We start from the raw sequence: 21,685 nt of genomic DNA, 5'->3' as shown, positions 1-21,685 counted from the left end.
CAGCTTGTGAGACATCTATATAGGCTCAATTACAAGCCGCTCTGAGGTAAGAGGCTGGAACACTTAGTTTGCTGGACACTTCTGGGAATCCTGATGGTGGAAGTTTTAAGCTTGCATGCACATCCAGGATTGATCACTGAACGCCGTGAACTTTAAAGATTTTGCGTTTTGGAGCACTATCCTTTTCACTGAACATCTCTTTATGATTGTTTTTTCTTCATTCATATATGCACTGTGACACCTTATTAATATCACTGTGTTTTTATTTCTAACTTTTATTGGTGAATTTTAGAGACATTGTTACTAATGTAACATTATTCATTTCACTGGACATTTTTTCACAATTAGATTTATTTTCATGCTTAATTTTTGCATGTTGTTTTAAAATACTTTGGATCACTTTGGAATTTGTTTACACTATAATTATTGCACGTTGCACTTTATTGGACCATTGTTTTTTGGTGTTTTTGTATATTGGATCCCCCCCTTTTTTTCACTAATATTGATGTTTATTTGGTTACCCAAATATTTCACTTTTGATTGTATTGATGCAACATTGTGCATTGGCTTGGCACATTTTGTTCACTTATCAATTGTTATTATTTGCCACTATAAATACCCTCCACATTTTTTGTTGATGTTTGGATGGTATTCCAGGATTCGCCAAGAGTGGGACACATTTATTCATATTCATTGGAGCATTTACCAAGAAACTTTCTCCATTATTTTATGGGTCGAGTGATGATGATCACTTATTGTTTTTAAGTTTTTATAGTGTTTTTAGCGCCATTACACCCACCAATATTCATAATTGAAGCTGTTATAGCTACAAAGGGTGGGCCAACTAAATATTGAATCCTATGGACAAAGACTGGGATGCCGTTAAAGTTCATGTGGATGTAAAGGCAGGGGGCACAACACTTTTGACAATATAGTGTATGTGAACGCAGCCTTACTAAATGTCTCCTCCATAATCAAAAAGAAAGACGGAAGAAATTCCTACATTAGGAAAACAGACAGTGAAAAATTTACAGCACTTTTAACCATTCTCACTCTATCCAAAACCTTAAAACAGAGGGCCAGATCCTCAAAGAAGTTACGCTGGCGTATCTATTGATACGCCGCGTAACTTCTAGTTTGCTCTGGCGTATCTTTGTTTTGTATCCACAAAACAAGATACGCCTGAAGCTGTGTAAGATCTGACTGGCGTACGTCTTAGTATGCCGTCGGATCTAAGGTGCATATTTACGCTGGCCGCTAGGTGGCGTTTCCGTCGATTTCCGCGATGAGTATGCAAATTAGCTAGATACGGCGATCCACGAACGTACGTCAGGCCGGCGCATTTTTTTTACGTAGTTTCCGTAAGGCTTTTTTCGGCGTATAGTTACCCCTGCTATATGAGGCGTATCCTATGTTAAGTATGGACGTCGTTTCCGCGTCAAATTTTGAACATTTTACGTTGTTTGCGTAAGTCGTTTGCGAATAGGGCTTTGCGTAGAATGACGTTCACGTTGTAAGCATTGGCTTGTTGCGGGTCAATTTCGAGCACTGGGATACCCCCATGGACGGCGCATGCTCCGTAAAAAAAAAAACGTCATTTACGTTGGGTCAAGACGAATTAACATAAAGCATGCCCCCATCACATCCATTTGAATTGCACACCCTTACGCCGACAAAGTTACACTACTCCGCCGTAACTTACGGCGCAAATTCTTTCAGGATAAGGAAAATACGCTGTAAGTTACGGCGGCGTAGTGTATCTGAGATACGCTACGCCGGACGGAACAATGCGCCACGCTACGTGGATCTGGCCCAATGTATTTTGGCTGAAGTTCAGCTTAATTATACATACTTTTATGTACAGTATATAACATGAAATAAATTAATTTTGGTAGACAATATAAATCACCTTTTTATATTATTATATTTTTTGCAGGAAAAGATTTTGTAGTAAATATCACTGTCAATGGCACCATCGCCACTGCAAAGCCCCAAGTGAAGTGGTTTAAAGGAAAGTGGCTGGAACTAGGGAGTAAAAGTGGAACTCGTTACAAGTTTTCGGATGAGTATATTGATGCATCCAAGGTAAGATGTGATGAAGAGTCTCAAGAGTTTTGTTAAGTTTTTCTATGCCAATTTTATTCATACAAAATACATATCTGGTGTGTCTTCTGAATGCATTGGACTTGTTTACAAGGTCATAAATTGGGCCCTCTTCCTCCACAAAATAATCCCAGAGTGGAAGACTGTGAGGATTGTGGGAGTGACAAAGTTGCGCTAACAGTGAGTGGGCTTAACCGCTTCAGCCTCATTTGGCTGCCCAAAGACCAGAGCACTTTTTGCGATTCGGCACTGCGTCGCTTTAACTGACAATTGCGCGGTCGTGCAACATTGCTCCCATACAAAATTGAGTCCTTTTTTTCCCCACAAATAGAACTTTCTTTTGGTGGTATTTGCTCCCCTCTGCGGTTTTTATTTTTTGTGCTATAAACAAAAAATTGTGACAGTTTTGAAAAATAATCAATATTTTTTACTTTTTGCTATAATAAATATCCCCAAAAAATATATACAATTGTTTTTTTTCCTTAGTTTAGGCCGATACTGATTCTTTTACATATTTTTGTTAAAAAAAATCGCAATAAGCGTTTATTGATTGGTTTCCGCAAAAGTTATAGGCCCGGATTCAGAAAGAATTTACGTTGGCGTATCTATTGATACGCTTGCGTAAATTCTAGCATGCGCCGGCGTATCTTCTTTCTGTATTCAGAAAGCAAGATACGCTGAAATTTGGCTAAGATACGACTGACGTAAGTCTCTTAAGCCGTTGTATCTTAGTTGCATATTTACGCTGGCCGTTAGGTGGCGCTTATGGAGCTTAACGCGTAGAATATGCAAATTAGGTAGATACGCCGATTCAGAAACGTACGTCCGCCGGCGCATTTTTTTACGTCGTTTACGTAAGGCTTTTTCCCCGCGTAAAGTTACCCCTGCTATATGAGGCATAGCCAATGTTAGGCATGGATGTCGGCCCAGCGTCAAATTTTGCGTCGTTTGCGTAAGTCATTCGCGAATAGGGCTTTGCGTAAGTTACGTTCACGTCGAAACCAATGAGGCTTTGCGGCATAATTTGAAGCATGCGCACTGGGATACGTCCACGGACGGCGCATGCGCTGTTCGTTAAAAATGTCATTTACGTGGGGTCACACTGAATTAACATAAAACACGCCCACATCTTCATATTTTGAATTAGGCGGGCTTACGCCGGCCCTCATACGCTACACCACCGTAACTTAGGGCGCATGTTCTTTCTGAATACAGAACCTGCCTCACTAGGTTACGGCGGCATAGCGTATCTGAGAGTCAGCCAAACTGTAGCTGGGACCCTAGCCTGCCAGGTGGATGGCAGGACAGAGCCAGGTGGACGGAAGAGATGAGGGGATGCAGCCAGGTGGAGGGGACGACAGAGCCAGATAAACAGAGGAGAGAAGGGAAGGCAGCCAGGTGGAGGGGAGGACAGAACCAGGTGGACAGAGGAGAGGAGGGGATGCAGCCAGGTGGAGGGGAGGATAGAGAGAGAAAAAACAGAGGAGTGGAGGGGATGCAGCCAAGTGAAGGGGAAGATGGACAGAGAAAAGAAACTGATGCAGCTAGGTGGAGGGGAGGATGGAGCCAGATGGACAGAAGTGAGGAGGGAATGCAGCTAGGTGGAGGGGAGGACTGGGCCAGGCGGACAGAGGAGAGAATGCAGCTGTTCACTGGCTCCACTGACCTGGTAGGACTCTTTATGTTTTCCATGCTCTGCTGTGATGGATGAGGAGATCCAGAGCGAAGGCACAGACAGCAAAGTGGGAGCAAACAGCTGCGTTGACTGCGATCTCCCACAGGCCAGCCAACTGTCTGCCGTTGCACGTGACCAGTTCAGAAAATCACTTGGTGCCTATCCCTGAGCTTGGATAGCTGGGAGGCTCAGGGTGCTAATCGATGGAGAATGGCGGTCAGAGTGCAGTCAGTGCAAGGAATGACAGGCTGATGCTCAGAGTGAGCACACAGCATACTAGGGGTCAGGACGGCGGGCGAGAGACTTTTCTGTGCCCTTCTAGATGTTGCGCCTGGGGCGAAAATCCCGGTTGTCCCCCCCATACACTCTATGCCACTGCTTGCGAAAACTGCTAAAGAAACAAACCTAAACATGTGAATATATCTCACAGGTGAACTTTTGTTAAATGGTAAAGTAGAAGCTTTTCAGAAAATACTGATTACACTTGGATGTTTCACATATGTGCATATTTGTCTTTCCAGTATAGCATTTATCAAAACCACTAAATTGAAACTACATTCCTAGATAGCAAGGATAACTTTTTGTTGTGTTGAATTTTAAGTCTGTTAACTTGCTGCACATTTCCACAGGCAAGTGTACACTTGCAAAGCACTTGAAGCACAAGTTCTAGTTGAAAATTTTCCAATTTGTAGCAAATTTGCTTGCCAAGTCTCTAGCAAGCGCAGAATTAAAGTTGTGAGTCTACAGCAAAAGCTCTGCAAGTCTATAGCAAGAGCCTTGCAACTCTATAAGGCCCCATTCACATGAGGCTACGTAGTCCGCCTGCTCCCACCAGCTCAGAGGGAGATCTGTCCGCAGATCTCAGCTGAGCCGACGGATTACAAGCTCCTCTCTGCTCACTGAGCGGGGAGGGGCTTGTCGGGCACCACTGTCTCCTATGGAGCGATCTGATGAAAACAGATGTTTTCATCAGCATGTCCGTTTTCATCAGATCTCACCCGATCCGATCCGCCATGGATGGATATGGACGTATCGCCATACCTCTGATTTTGGCGGATCGGATCGGGTCGGATGTCAGCGGACATGTCTCCGCTAACATCCGCTGACATCCGACGCTCCATAGGACTGCATGGAACGGCCGTTCAGGTCCGCCGTCAAAACCGACAGGCGGACCTGAGCGGTCCGTCTGTGTGAATGGGGCCTAACAAGAATCGGCAAGTCTCAGTTTTTTAGGGTCTAGTGAAGAGATTTGAATTGTCAGAAGAATTGCAAAATCTAAGCCAAAGTGGCTGAAGTAAATAAAAAATCTCCTATTCAAATATTTAGAGTTAAGCTTTTTTGGCTTATATTTTACCATTTCCCTGAACAGTTACCTCAATCATCAAGCTCCCTCATGAAATCCATGAATATAAATAAGGTCCCCCCTGTACTGCGCAGGCGCGGCGCTTGCGCAGTATGAACCTCAATAGAGCCACCAAAAATAGCCAAAGATAGAGAGCTGAGAGTCAGTCTACACGGCGCCTGCGCAATGACTATGACACATGCCGCACGCTCCTGATGCTAGTGCTACTCTGCAAGGGGCGGAGGTGATTTTAACAATAAAGTACACGTCTTAGCGGGGCATGTTAAAACAAATGGAGGGCGGGTTTTGCAATGTTGATGGGCGGATTTGCACAAACTATTTAACTCACAAAAGAAGCAGTATTTTAAAATGATGGACAGAGATAATAAGGGCGAGTAGTTCAATGTTGATGTCCAATTTCAATACTTGTCACAGTTTATTCTTATTATGCTTATGACTTAACCCAATTGCAAAACCCACCCATCAACATTGCAAAACCCGCCCTCCATTTGTTTTAACACGCTCCGCTAAGACGTGTACTTTATTGCTAAAATCACCCCCGCCCCTTGCAGAGTAGCACTAGCATCCGGAGCGTGTGGCATGTGTCATAGTCATTGCGCAGGCGCCATGTAGAGCTGACTCTCAGCTCTCCATCTTTGGCTATTTTTGGCGTCTCCGTTGAGGTTCGTACTGCGCAAGTGCCGCGCCTGCGCAGTACAGGGGGGACCTTATTTATATTCATGGATTTCTTGAAGGAGTCGATGATAAATATTTCTGTGGTGGAGTGGAGGAGCTTCTCCAACCCAGTCTGCAGGAGGGCCAACATATTTCCTCTGACCATTAACCAGTACAAGATTAATATTACTCCTTTCCATCCACTCCAGAAGGGAAGCTTTATTGTATTTTTTCAGAGAATTTATCCAAGCCTCATCATCACGTTGTTGTCCATCATTAGAGAATGATCTGCTCTCTCCATGCAATCAGAGGCTGAACTGAGCTCTTTTGCATGCTCTTTTGCATGTCTCCTCCATAGGCAATAATCAGTGGGTAGGAGGCTAGCCTCTAGTCTCCTCCAAAAGCCCCTATCCCAGTTGGGTCTGTCACATAATGTAATTTCACATTTGTATACATAGATCCTGAAGCTTGAACATGTCAGTTAAGATTTTTTATTTGTGTTAGATTAGCAAAATTTACCAAAGGATAGATAGTGTGATGAGCCACCTAAACAATCTATTTAATTTACCTTTATTCAGGTCATTCATGCCAAGCATTGGTATTCCCATTCATCCGGACATACAAGGAAGAATTGCTGGACAAGGCTTTATCCTTATTTAAAATGTATTTCACATAATACTCTTACAGATTTACACTCACTATTTTCTGGTTCTTCCAACGCACTACACTGTATCTCACTTGTAATAGACATGCCGTATATGTGTTTGCTGAACAAAAATCCTCACACTGGTTACCACTTGTACCCCAGGAGAGCGTTGTGATGTCATCAAAGCACATCAAAGGGAAGGGCTTTAATGACGTTGCAATGCTCTCAATAGTATACTGAGCGGTAATTATACCAGTGTGAGGATTTGTTCAACAAACACATTTTAGGGGCTCCTGAAGTCACTCTCAATATGTTTTATCCCCCCAAACCTTTCACCATTTTTGTTACCCATCTCTGGACTATTTTATCAATATTTTTCTGTAACTGAGGTCTCCAGAACTGGACACAGTATTCTAAATAACATCTCACTAAAGATCTATATAGGGGAATCAGAACCTCCTTCCTCCTGTTGGTGATCCCTCTAGTGATGCATCCTAGGATTCTATCTGCTTTTCCCACTGCCTGGGAACATTGTTTGCTCATTTTGCAATCATCTGAAATAAGTACCCCATTTTACAACCACACTCTGGTATCTCTCATTTAGTCAACTGCATATCCACTGAACCACCCAAGGGTGGTCTTAGCTTGTACAACTTTTGTATTAGATGATTATGTAAAACTGTTTCAAATACCTTGCTGAAATCTAGGTATGCTATGTCCAGAGCACCACCCTGGTCCAAAACATTGGTAATATAGTCAAACAATTCAATCAGATCAGTCTGACATGATCTGCCCTCAGTAAAGCCACACTGCTTTGCGTCTAACAAGCTGTGTAATTTTAAGTGATCATTGATCCTTCTTTTCAGGAGTGATTCCATTAACTTGACTACACCAGATGTTAAACTCACTGGCCTGTAATTGCCAGCTTCTACCTTGTTGCCCTTCTTGTGGATAGGTACAATATTAGCTGTCCGCCAGTCATGGGAAATGTCTCCTGTTAGAAGAGATTGATTAAAAAGATCTGTTATTGGTCCGACAACTATATCTCAAAGTTCTCTTAGAACTCTGGGGTGAATGCCATCAGGGCCCATTGCTTTATTAAGCTGTACAGGTGGTTCTCAAAAAATTAGCATATTGTGATAAAGTTCATTATTTTCTGTAATGTACTGATAAACATTAGACTTTCATATATTTTAGATTCATTACACACAACTGAAGTAGTTCAAGCCTTTTTATTGTTTTAATATTGATGATTTTGGCATACAGCTCATGAAAACCCAAGATTCCTATCTCAAAAAATTAGCATATTTCATCCAACCAATAAAAGAAAAGTGTTTTTAATAAAAAAAAGTCAAACTTCAAATAATTATGTTCAGTTATGCACTCAATACTTGGTCGGGAATCCTTTTGCAGAAATGACTGCTTCAATGCGGCGTGGCATGGAGGCAATCAGCCTGTGGCACTGCTGAGGTGTTATGGAGGCCCAGGATGCTTCGGTAGCGGCCTTAAGCTCATCCAGAGCGTTGGGTCTTGCGTCTCTCAACTTTCTCTTCCCAATATCCCACAGATTCTGGTCAGGAGAGTTGGCAGGCCAATTGAGCACAGTAATACCATGGTCAGTAAACCATTTACCAGTGGTTTTGGCATTGTGAGCAGGTGCCAGGTCATGCTGAAAAATGAAATCTTCATCTCCATAAAGCTTTTCAGCAGATGGAAGCATTACGTGCTCCAAAATCTCCTGATAGCTAGCTGCATTCACCCTGCCCTTGATAAAAAACAGTGGACCAACACCAGCAGCTGACATGGCACCCCAGACAATCACTGACTGTGGGTACTTGACACTGGACTTCAGGCATTTTGGCATTTCCCTCTCCCCAGTCTTCCTCCAGACTCTGGCACCTTGATTACCGAATGACATGCAAAATTTGCTTTCATCCGAAAAAAGTACTTTGGACCACTGAGCAACAGTCCAGTGTTGCTTCTCTGTAGGCCAGGTCAGGCGCTTCTGCCGCTGTTTCTGGTTCAAAAGTGGCTTGACCTGGGGAATGCGGCACCTGTAGCCCATTTTCTGCACACGCCTGTACACGGTGGCTCTGGATGTTTCTACTCCAGACTCAGTCCACTGCTTCCGCAGGTCCCCCAAGGTCTGGATCGGTCCTTCTCCACAATCTTCCTCAGGGTCCGGTCACCTCTTCTCGTTGTGCAGCGTTTTCTGCCACACTTTTCCTTCCCACAGACTTCCCACTGAGGTGCCTTGATACAGCACTCTGGGAACAGCCTATTCGTTCAGAAATTCCTTTCTGTGTCTTACCCTCTTGCTTGAGGGGGTCAATGATGGCCTTCTGGACAGCAGTCAGGTCGACAGTCTTACCCATGATTGCGGTTTGGAGTAATGAACCAGGCTGGGAGTTTTTAAAAGCCTCAGGAATCTTTTGCAGGTGTTTAGAGTTAATTAGTTGATTCAGATGATTAGGTTAAGAGCTCGTTTAGATAACCTTTTCATGATATGCTAATTTTTTGAGATAGGAATTTGGGGTTTTCATGAGCTGTATGCCAAAATCATCAATATTAAAACAATAAAAAGGCTTGAACTACTTCAGTTGTGTGTAATGAATCTAAAATATATGAACGTCTAATGTTTATCAGTACATTACAGAAGATAATGAACTTTATCACAATATGCTAATTTTTTGAGAACCACCTGTAACTGAGCCAGTTACTCTGCTACATCTGTCCCTAAAAACCCTAAAAATGAACCAATATTACTAGAACCAATATGATTCCCCAACTAGTTGTTGTTAGTGCAATTCATTTCTGTGAAGACTAAACAGAAGTAATTGTTTAAATGGTTTGCTACATCCAGGTCACTATGAGCGGTACGTTTATTGTACAATAAGTCCAATTGTCAGTGGAAAGCAGAATATTTAGGACAAAATTAGTGAACAGCCATAATCAATTACCCTTTTTTGTTTCCCACAGCTATACCACTTTCAGCTAAAAGTTTTCAAGGCAGTTAAAGCTGATAATGGTTCCTATCGATGTGAAGTCACTGCACCGGACCAATGTGAAAACTGCACATTCACTGTCTCAGTACAAGGTAAGCATACATATCAGGAGGTATAGTTTGAATTAAATGACAAATAGTGTGCTGATCATACAGTATATAGTATGTGTTTAAGGCAGCTGCCCAGTCATATACATATGTCTTGTTAAAGTGTTACTAAACCCAGGACCATGCATTAACTATATCTGATCTCCCACAGTACATGGAAATGCAATTGTTTTAGTAAATATAAACTGTTGAATATTAGTGATGAGCCGAACACCCCCCTGTTCGGTTCGCACCAGAACCTGCGAACACACCAAATGTTCGTGTGAATTTTAGAACCCCGTTATGTCTATGGGACTCGAACGTTTGAAATCTAAAGTGCTAGTTTTAAAGGGCTAATATGAAAGTTATTGTCCTAAAAAGTGTTTGGGGACCTGGGATTTTCAGGAGCAGTGAATTTAATAATGCTTAAAGTGAAACAATAAAAGTGAAATATTCCTTTAAATTTTGTACCTGGGGGGGTGTAAAGTAAGCATGTGAAATAGTGCATGTTTCCCGTACTTAGAACTGTCACTGCACAAAGTGTAATTTCTGAAAGACAAAAAGTCATTTGAAACTGACTTGCAGCTATAATGAATTGTCGGCTCCCGGCAATTCAGAGAGAATTCATTTATATAAAAAAAAAAGCGTGGGGTCCCCCCAAATTCAATAACCAGGCCCTTCAGGTCTGGTATGGATATTAAGGGGAACCCCGCCGTCAATTAAAAAAAAATTACGTGGAGTTCCTTCCAAAATCCACACCAGACCCCTTATCCGAGCACGGAACCTGGCCGGCCGCAGAAAAGAGGGGGGGACAGAGAGCGCCCCCCTTTCCTGAACCGTACCAGGCCACATGCCCTCAACATGGAGAGGATGTCCCCATGTTGATGGGGACGGGGGCCTCATCCCCACAACCCTTGCCCGGTGGTTTGGGGATCTGCGGGCGGGGGGCTTGTCAGAATCTGAAAGACCCCTTTAACAAAGGGGACCCTCAGATCCTGGCCCCCCCTATGTAAAATTGGTAATGGGGTACATTGTACCCCTACCATTTCACGAAGGAAGTGTAAATAGTTGTAAAAAACACACACACACCGTGGAAAAAAGTCCTTTATTAAAAATGAAAAATAAATAAAAATCCAGCGGTGGTAATCCACTTGGTCCCGGCTCCCCGCTCTAACGTTGTTGGTATCCAGCGACGGGTGATTTCCTCTCCGGGCCAGGGATGAGAAGATGGTCCGGGATCCAGAGCGCAGCATCGCCGGCCGCCTCTCTCCACCGGAGACAGCCCGGCAAATGACGCTGCTGAAGCTGTGACATTTCTTATATTGGTGACGTGACCACGCCCCCTCTGACGCAAGGGGGGAGCCTGGGCTTCCCCAGTGACGTAGCAGAGGGTGCATCAGAGGGGGACTGGGTCACGTGACAGGTGGCCCCGCCTCACCAATAAAATAAATGTCACAGCTTCAGCCGCGTCATTCGCCGGGCTGTGTGCGGCGGAGAGAGGAGGCCAGCGATGCTGCGCTTTGGATCCCAGAAGATCTTCTCATCGCTGGACAGGAGAGGAGATCACCCATCGCTGGATACAGACAACGTTGGAGCAGGGAGCCGGGGCCGAGTGGATTACCACCGCTGGATTTATTTTTTATTTTTCGATTAAAAAAGGACTTTTTTCTATAGTGTGTGTGTGTGTTTTTTACAACTATTTACACTTCCTTCGTGAAATGGTACGTTTGGTGTATTCGCAAGTTCTGGTGCGAACCGAACAGGGGGGTGTTCGGCTCATCCCTAATTACATTATTATTTGTTATAATTATTTATAGTTATTTATTATATTATAATTTATGATTTTGTGTTTCAAACTTTATCATACCCGGGATGTCTACTAGACTCTTGTTTGGACAGATTTAAGTGAGTTATTCCTAAGGCCGGGTACACACGGACAAACATGTATGGTGAAAGCGGTCCGTCGGACCGTTTTCACCATACATGTCTGCCAGAGGGCTTCTGTACGATGGTTGTACACACCATCGTACAGAAGTCCGCGCGTAAACAATACGCGGGGCGTGTCCGCGGTGTCGCCGCGTCGATGACGCGGTGTCGCCGCGACAATGACGCGGCGACGTGGGCGGCCCGCCTTTAAAATGCTTCCACGCATGCGTCGAAGTCATTCGACGCATGCGAGGCACGGCGGGCGGCTGGACATGTACGGTAGGTCTGTACTGACGACCGTACATGTCCGAGCGGGCTGAATTCCAGCGGGCTGTTTTAAAACAAGTCCAGGAATATTTGTCTGCTGGGAAAAGGCCCGGCGGGCAAATGTTTGCTGGAATTCGGCCCGCTCGCGCCCACACACGACCAAACATGTCTGCTGAAACTGGCCTGCGGGCCAGTTTCAGCAGACATGTTTGCTCGTGAGTATGGGGCCTAAGAATTACAGGCCTACAATGTAAAACGCCAAATTTCCATGCAAAACAATTGTACTGCTTTTGGTACAAAATTCCAGACATAATCATTCCGCCAGGGAGGTTAAAGAAATGTTTTGCACTTAATTTCTATTTTAAACTGAATGGGTTGCTTTGCAAGGTGATTGTTTACAATCACGTTAAAGGGGTTGTAAAGGTTTGTTTTTTATTTTCTAAATAGGTTCCTTTAAGCTAGTGCATTGTTGGTTCACTAACCTGTTCCTTCGATTTCCCTTCTAAATGTTTTTTTTTTTCTTTATCTGAATTTCTCACTTCCTGTTCCTCCTCAGTAAGCTTGCCTCCATCATCCGAGCCATTCTGGCTGGGGGTTAGTCAGCCAGAACAGCTTACTGAGGAGGAACAGGAAGTGAGAAATTCAGACATTTAGAAGGGAAATCGAAGGAAAAGGTTAGTGAACCAACAATGCACTAGCTTAAAGGAACCTATTTAGAAAATAAAAAACTAACCTTTACAACCCCTACCTCTTTATAACAGACTACAACTCTAAAACTGATAATTTGATGCTTTGTTTTATAGATGCAGGAAATGAAGGCAATATTCTGCAAGCTTTTAAGAGAACGTAAGTATACCATGCTGGCTATTTCTTATGCATTGTGTTTTTGGTTTTCCATGCGTGTAAAAGTTTAGTGCACTATTACATACTTAGGCATAACCTGGAACTATGGTAAATGAGCGGGCAGTAAACCAGACGTTCCAGTGATACCTTCCTAAGCAGAAGCTTACTACAATAGACCATGCTGCTACCTGGCACAGCCAGCACTCCTTAGTGTCCCCTGTGCTCTGACTGTTCCAACCTGCAAGTCGCTTTCTCCTGCCCAACACTGTGCAACCACCAAACCTTGATGGTTGCCCCAGCATCTACACATAAGTTTCCAGTAATCCACACCAGGGCCAAGCCACCCCTGATCTGTCTGGTGGGAGTGACGCCTCTGTCAATCAACAAGCAGTCAGAGAACTGAAAAGAATAGGTTGCAAGCCAGCAACGCAAGATAATGTCGCCAGGTATGTATATGGGTCAGAGGTCTGGACATTTCCCTGAGGCTAGCTAGTTTGTGCTCATAAAATAGGATTTCTGTCTTACCTGTAAAATACTTTTCTTGGAGATAAGTACATGACACAGAAAGGGGTATTCTGAAATTCTGGTTATACTGCTACATTCAGGAGAATTGGACACTGACAAAGCAAAGCTATAAGGACAGCCCAGTATAATTCTTCCTACTCCCATCATGCCTTGCCTTAGTAGCAAGCAAATAGGAGTGTATTATAAGAACAAAGGGGGGACCTGTGTCCTGTAATGTACTCAAGGAAAAGGAAAAAGTCCTATTTTCCTCATTGTACATAATAGGACACAGAGGGGTATTTTGAAACAATGGGACATGCATAAGCAATCTAACTGAGGGTGGGCAACAGAAAACAAAGCCTTATAACAGAAGCTGGTATTATCTAAGGCCTGAACATTCACCTGGAAAAAAACTTAACCAAAGTAAGAAGAGAAAACAAGGGGGCATCCCTGCAATCTGTGAAACAGATTCCTGATGCTGAAGGTTCAAGAAGCTCTAACTGACCTTGTAGCATTCATTCTGATGGGGAAAGAGGGAAACTTGCCTTTGAGGCCATGAACTTGAATGATGAGCTTTCGAAACCTCCCAGTAAAAGTGGAACGAGGCGTTGGCTGTCCCATATGGAGACTGTCAAGCAGGACAAAGAGAGAGACAGACTGACAAAAAAGGACTGTATCTGAGAGATACATTTTGAATGTTGCATACCACCTCCAAATAATACAGGGAAATCTCCTAAGGAGCAGAACAGAGAAAGGGTAGAATAATGTCCAGTTAAAGGTGAAGAGAAGAAACCAACTTAGGGAGCAAGGAGGCTAGTTTAACAGGAACAGGTTTCTTACAAGTTGGGGCAGCCAACTCAGAAACATGCCTCGTAGAACCATAGGTGACGAGAACAGCAACCTTGTGAGTAAGGAGAGAGAGAGGAATAATCTTTATAGGCTCAAAAGGCACATTAAAAGAACAGACAAAACAGGTTGAGATGCCACAGTCACTGGAAAGTAAAGAGGGAACGTGAGCAACACCTTGTATGTACAGTAGGTCCTCACTGAGGCTGAAAATCTACTTTGATAATACTAAACAACATATAAAGTGTAGCGCTAAACAAATGAAAATACACCAGTGTTCAACAGTAAATGGAAATAATCAATGGACGTATGTCTGTATGAAAAAACATATAAAAAAGTCTCTGGTATGCAAAAAAATGAGTGAATTTTGCAAACAGTCCACTGTAAATAAAGGTGCAGGTGCTCCCAAAATCTGAAAAAAAAACGAGTGAAGTGAAGATGGCCACCACCAACATAAGAGAGGCTTACCGAAAACAGTGAATCCTAAAGAACATACGTTCAAAGGGTCACCTAGACATGGTATAAACTACTGTAAAGGCCGGATCCTCTGCTGCAGTTCCCACGCAACGTCTCACACACCAAGCCACTGTACAGAGGGTATGTTGATACTAAGTGCTTATGGGTAGTGACCCAAAAGATGCTGGGCAGTGGAACCGGATAAGGTATATTTAAGAGAAAAGAGAAGGGCACATGTAGGTAGGAACACTTACATTAGGAGATGAAAATAGCGCTTGTCAAAGTATAAAGGCAACAGTGGAGTCTCCCGACGTGTTTCGCAACATGGTGCTTCGTCTGGGGTGTCCCTCCACTGCTGCCCTCCACACATATATACACAATATGACCCCACAATGATGAGGCATTCCCCCAAGTGTCCATCCCGTGAGCAACCACTTCCTGGTCACAAAAATGGCGTCCGGGGTGCATTTCAAGCCTCCATATAGACTGCACTACAGTTGGAGGTGATTGGCCCCAGGACACCCAAGGGGTGTGTCAAATAGGTCTGAATCTGATTGGAGACCAAAGCACGGGGGGGGCGCTGCCTGTGACGCAGCACGTCACTCATCACGTTTAGATTACGCGTCCCGCAGCCAGCACCAACGGTAAGGGGGCAGACGAAACCCAACCCCCGCACCTCACCGGCGCGGCACGTGACATATCACGTGAGGTGCAACCCTCCCTACGTAACGTGGAAGTCACGCGTCACGCACCAACTGAAACAACAAGGAAGCAGATGCGCTCCAACCTCCCTGTGTCTCATGTCATGTGCTAGCAAAAAAAAGCACCTTTCAGGGGGGAGCAGATAGATCGCTGCAGTATCCACGGCGTTCTACGCCATGTTTGGCTTCTCCTCCACCCCCCCCCCCCGCTGTCTTCTGGGAGACACACATGTCCCAGAAGACAGCAGGGATCAGTGAGAGTGCAAGGCTTCACTTCCTGATTCCCTTATTGAAGATGGCGGCGCCTCCACCTCGGCTCATCACTAATGATTATATAACAGAAGTACGTTTTCATGGATTTTACTGTGTAAATTAGCCACTTCCTCTCACTATGTAGTCACCAGGAATCGTTGTGCTCATCAGGAATAATATAATACAATGGCCCAGATTCAAGAAGCACTTGCGCCCGCGCAACCATAGGTTGCGCGGCGCAAGGGCTTACTTGCTCCGGTGTAACGAGTGCTCCTGATTCAGGAACCTCGTTACACCGGCTGCAGCCTAGGATATGACAGACATAAGCCTCCTTATGCCTTCACATCCCAGGCTGCATTCTTGCATTGGCCGCTAGGGGGCGCGGCCATTGTGATCGGCGTATAGTATGCAAATTGCATACTACCACCGATTCACAAAAGTTGCGCGGGCCCTGAGCACGCAAGGTACGGAGTTTCCGTACGGCAACTTTAGCGCAAGGTTGCTCCTGCTGTAGCAGGGGCAGCCAATGCTAAAGTATAGCTGCGCTTCCCGCTCGTGAAATTTAAATTTCACGTCGTTTACGTAAGTGATTCGTGAATAGCGCTGGACGCCATTCACGTTCACTTAGAAGCAAATGACGTCCTTGCGACGTCATTTGCCGCAATGCACGTCGGGAAAGTTTCCCGACGGAGCATGCGCTGTTCGCTCGGTGCGGGAGCGCGCCTAATTTAAATGATTCCCGCCCCCGGCGGGATCATTTACATTAGGCAGCCTTACGCCCGGCTGTTTAGCATATCGCCCGCGCAATTTACGGAGCAACTGCTCCGTGAATCGCGGGCAAAACGCAATATTTGCGTGGGCGCAGAGAAAAATATTTGCTCTTTGCCCACGCAAATATTGCTCGGATCTACCTGAATCTGGGCCAGTGTGTTTTAAAGCTTGCCCTTTAGTATGCCCGGTTGATAATGTTGCATGATTGGAATTTTTAAATCCAGAACTTTAAAAATGGCTAATGTTACTTTGTTTTTATCTTTAGAACCAGTGGAGATGGTAAAAGAAGAGATGATGCTGGGGAACTTGATTTCAGCGCCCTCCTCAAAAAAACGTAATAAACTTTTTTTTGGATACAAACTGACAAAAATGTAGGAATATGTGTTTTAACCTTATTTTACCTGTTCACAAATGTGTTGCTGCTTGGTGTGTTTATATGTTCTTTGGGATGTACAATATAATATTAAATATTGGTATATTATTAAATTAAAACGAAAAACACATTAAAATACCACATTAAACACATTAAAATACCACATTAAAATGGCATTAAAACGAAACACACATTGCAGCTTACCAATTTTTAGATGCGGCACTGCCTTAGTTTTCTTTGTGTAGACTTTTTGCTATATTTTCAGCTGTTTATCTGACTGGTAATTCTGTTATTTTTATACTTCCCTTAACCACTTCAGCCCCAGACCATTTTGCTGCCCAAAGACCAGAGCACTTTTTGTGATTCGGCACTGCGTTGCTTTAACTGACTATTGTGACGTGGCTCCCAAACAAAATTTACGTCCTTTTTTCCCACAAATAGAACTTTCTTTTGGTGCTATTTGATTACCTCTGTGTTTTTTTTTTTTTTCGATATAAACAAAAAAAGCGCTTTAAAAAAAAAAAAAAAAAATATCCCCAAATAATATATATATATTTTTTTCTCAGTTTAGGCCAATATGTATTCTTCTACATATTTTTGGTAAAAAAAAATCGCAATAAGCATTTATTGATTGGATTGCACAAAAGTTATAGGCCCAGATTCACGTAGGGCGGCGTAACTTTGTGCGGGCGTAGCGTATCTTATTTACGCTACGTTGCCGCAACTTAGAGAGGCAAGTGCAGTATTCACAAAGCACTTGCATCCTAAGTTACGGCAGCGTAGCGTAAATGGGACGGCGTAAGCGCGCATATTTCAAAGTAGGCAGGTCGTGGGCGTGTTGTATTTAAATTAAGCGTGACCCCATGTAGATGCATGGCCGAACGAACGGTGCATGCTCAGTATCACGCCAAATTACGCCCTAAGATACGTCGGCTCAATGCCTTTGACGTGAATTTAACCTACGCACTGCCCCATTTACGTACGACTTACGTAAACAACGTAAAAAGATACGCTTGTTCCGACGTCCATACCTTGCATGGGCTGCGCCACCTAGAGAGCAGCTTTATCTTTACGCCGGCGTATGTCTTACGTAAACGGCGTAACTAATTGCGACGGGCGTACGTACGTTCATGAATCGGCGTTTCTTGCTTATTTACATATTCAACGCGGAAATCAACGGAAGCGCCACGTAGCAGCCAGCGTAAATATGCACCCAAGATACGACGGCGTAGGAGACTTACGCCGCTCGTATATTGGCCAAATTTAGGCGTAACTGATTTTATGAATCAGGCGCATAGATAGGACGGCGCACATTCGGACTTACGACGGCGTATCTGGAGATACACCGTCGTAAGTCTTAGAGAATCTGGGCCATAGAGTCTACAAAATAGGGGATAGTTTTATGGCATTTTTATTAATATTTTTTTTTTTTGCTAGTAATGGCGGCGATCAGCAATTTTTATGGTGACTGCGACAATTTGGCGGACACATCGGACACTTTTGATGCCATTTTGGGACCATTGTCATTTATACAGCAATCAGTGCTATAAAAATGCATTGCCTACTGTGTAAATTACACTGGCAGTGAAGGGGTTAACCAGTAGGGGGCGCTGAAGGGGTTAAGTGTGTCCTAGGGATGTGTTCTAACTGTAGGGGGATGGGCTGTGTGTGACACGACACTGATCACCGCTCCCAAATACATCATCGCTCAAAATATTTTTTTTTACCTAAATTACCGTATTTATCTGCCTATAGCGCGCACCGGCGTATAGCGCGCACCCCTAATGTAGAAGAGAAATTCCTGGATTTTTTTTTTTTAATTACTTACAGTTTTGGTGTCTTGTCCGGCGTCCATCGGCGGCCTTCTCCAGTCTGGCGTCCATCTGCAGCCCTAGTGGTGTCCTCCCCGCTTCTCCCGCGCTGTTGTTGAGCCGATCCCCGCTTCACGCGCTGTGTTTGAACGCCGCCGCTGACATATACCGAGCGCAGTATACTCGGGCACGCTCGGTCAGGCTCGGCTCCTCTCGCATAAAGGCTATGAGGCCGCACAGGGCGTGACCGTGAGCGGAGCCGAGCCTGGCCGAGTGTACTGCGCTCGGTATATGTCGGCGGCCGGTTCAAACACAGCGCAGGAAGCGGGTATCGGTGTATATCGCGCACCCACGATTTTCCCCTGATTTTAAGGGGAAAAAAGTGTGCGGTATACGCCGATAAATACGGTAATTTACTTATTAAGAGTACTTATTAAAATTCCTTCCCACATTCTACAATCAATTCAAAAGATGATATTTTTCTTTATATGACAAAATTATAAACCTTGAATAAACAGAGAAACTCTTTTCCAGACAAAACAAAATGGTGGTTTGGCTGTTGCAAATATTTCTGCTTATTACTCAGCAGCTCAAGTTGCACAACTTACAGGTTACCATAACTATCCAAAACCTCCTCTCTGGATTTCCATAGAGGCCTCTCAGCTTGACCCTATATACATTGATGCTAATCTTTGGATTCCTAAAAAAATGTCAGTAATATATTGATAACCCCATTATCAACCATTCCCTATCAATATGGGATACATACAAAATTAGAGAAAAATCTTATGTCCTCTTATGCGCCCCTATTACTAGTTATACATAACCCAATGTTTTTACCAGGATTCTATAAACCCCTCCAATTCAAATGGTGGACTTTATAAAATATATGATCTTCCACTGGAGTTTTGAATCTTTCCTCCATAAAACAAACACGTGACTTACCTCATCCAGAAATTTCTACATACCTTCAAATTAAACATTTCGTAATCCAAACTATAAGATCATCTTCAGGTCTAAAAACCCTCAGGCCCCATACACACGAGAGGATTTATCCGCGAATACGGTTCAGCGGACCGTATCCGCGGATAAATCCTCTCTAAGATTTCAGAGGATTTCTATGCGATGGCGTGTACACACCATCGCATTGAAATCCGCGCTGAAATCCTCTGCCGATGACGTGTCGCGCCGTCGCCGCTATTATGACGCGGCGACGGGCGCGACGCTGTCATATAAGGAATTCCACGCATGCGTCTATTCATTACGGCGCGTGCGGGGAATCCCTTTGGACGGATGGATCCGGTAAGTCTGTACAGACGAGCGGATCCATCTGTTGGAATGGATTCCAGCAGATAGATATTCTGTGCATGTCGACAAATATTTATCTGCTGGAAATCCATTCCAGGGGAGATTTATCTGCGGATAAATATCCGTTGGCGTGTACACACCATAGGATCTATCCGCAGAAACCCATTTGATGGGATTTATCTGCGGATAGATTCTATGGTGTGTATGGGGCCTCACTCTTTTTGAACATTTATGAAAACATGCATGACCCTACTACCAAAGTGCTTCTCTCGATGAGATAATCATCTATACTTAAAAACAGACACCTCTAATGCCCTGTACACACGATCGGAATTTCCAATGGAAAAAGTAGACAGTCTTTTTCCATCGGAAATTCCAACCGTGTGTATGCCCATCGTAATTTTTCCATCGGATATTCCGATAAATTCCAATTACATAGAGAACATGTTCTCTTTTCCTCCGTCGGAATTCCGATGTGAATTTGGTCGGAGCAAAGGTCCAATTGTGTGTACAGGGCATATTTCTTTCATACATAACTACGGTAAATGGGAAAGTGAACTTGGTGAACCTATAGCAGAAAAACATTGGAAACAAAAATGGGAAAAACCACATCCCACTGTTCTATCAACACAGCAGCAGTAGAGTCAAACTATACATTTCTAATGAGATGGTATTTAGTTCCCCAACTCTTAGCCAAATTTAAACCAACAATCTCTGATAAATGCTTGAGTATTGGTACCCTCTTACATATATGGTGGGATTGTCCTAGAATAAAGCAATTTTGGTCTGACATACTGTATACCTAATCATTTTTACAATGTATGGTAACTGGCTTCCCAAGGACCCACTAGAAGCCTTACTAAATCTCAAACCAAATAGTTTTACAAATGATCAATTCCGCTTCCTAACATTCTTATTCACTGCTGCCAAATAAACTTTGGCAAAAGCTTGGTGGTCCTCTACACCGAATTCCTCATCGGTTAAAAATACAATCAATTGGTACATGTCTAACGGAAAACTTCCTGCTATTCTTTGTGATGATTTACACACATTTTAGAAAATATGGCCCCCCTGGGTTACATCTTTCTTTCCTCCAAATTTTTATAGATTCCTTTTGCACTTGTGATGATACTTTTAAAAACTCTTATACTTATATTGATCAACCCTTCTCATTCTGATATTTTTCACTTTCTTTTTAACTGTTAATATATTCCTACGTATGTATTTCTGTTCCTACTAATGTATTCCTACTAACTAAATTTATATTTATTGTATAAATTATATACAATGTTGTAAATTCTTTTCTTAAGATTAAAAAAAATATCTTTGAAAAAAAAGTCAGCAGCTACATTATTTGTAGCTGCTGAATTAAAAAATGTTTTGCCCAGACCAAGCTCCTTTTTAACCGCTTGCCAACTGCCTCACGCACTTATAGGTCGGCAGAATGGCACGGGCAGGCAAAGCAACGTATATATACGGTGCTTTGAATCTGCCACCTAGCGGGCATGCAAGCTCACCGCAGCCTCTGTGATCATGCCCGCGGGATCTGCGGACTTGATGTCCACCGGTTTCCCACGATCGTGTCATGGAATGGCAGAACGGTGGAATGCCTTTGTAAACAAGGTATCTCCCTGTTCTGCCTAGTGACACAACACTGATCATCTGCTCCCTCTTATAGGGAGCAGCAATTAGTGTTGTGTCACAGTAAGCCCCGCCCTGTTACAGTTAGTATAACTCCCTAGGACACACTTAACCCCTTCCTGGTTAACCCCAATTACTGCAAGTGTCATTTACACATTAATAAGTGCAAAAACAGCGTCAAAAGTGTCTGATGTGTCCGCCATAATGCTGCGGTCAGGATAAAACTTGCAGATCGCCGCCATAACTAGTAAAAAAAATTATAATAATAAAAATGCCATAAAACTACCACTATTTTGTAGATGCTATAACTTCTGCGAAAACCAATCAGTATACGCTTATTGAGATTTTTTTTTTACCAAAATTATGTAGAAGAATAAGTATTGGCCTAAGCTGAGGTAAAAAAAACAATTTTAATATATTTTTGGGGGATATTTATTATAGCAAAAAGTAAACA

At 43.4% G+C, this 21,685-nt stretch overlaps 1 protein-coding gene across 4 annotated transcripts in view; it reads left to right on the top strand.

The window, feature by feature from the left end:
- Positions 1-21,685, top strand: part of LOC120915362 (myosin-binding protein C, fast-type-like) — a 186,188-nt gene that overhangs the window by 63,792 nt on the left and 100,711 nt on the right. For all 4 annotated transcript variants that reach the window (XM_040325789.1, XM_040325788.1, XM_040325791.1 and 1 more), the window contains 4 exons: positions 1,937-2,085; positions 9,421-9,538; positions 12,529-12,571; positions 16,364-16,432. In XM_040325789.1, coding sequence (XP_040181723.1) covers positions 1,937-2,085; positions 9,421-9,538; positions 12,529-12,571; positions 16,364-16,432 — 379 coding nt within the window. The remainder of the gene's footprint in view (positions 1-1,936; positions 2,086-9,420; positions 9,539-12,528; positions 12,572-16,363; positions 16,433-21,685) is intronic.

The sequence above is a fragment of the Rana temporaria genome, chromosome 10 (assembly GCF_905171775.1).
Source record: "Rana temporaria chromosome 10, aRanTem1.1, whole genome shotgun sequence".
NCBI lineage: Eukaryota > Metazoa > Chordata > Amphibia > Anura > Ranidae > Rana > Rana temporaria.
The sequence above is the reverse complement of the archived record's forward strand: the minus strand, read 5'-3'. Positions and strand labels throughout refer to the sequence as shown.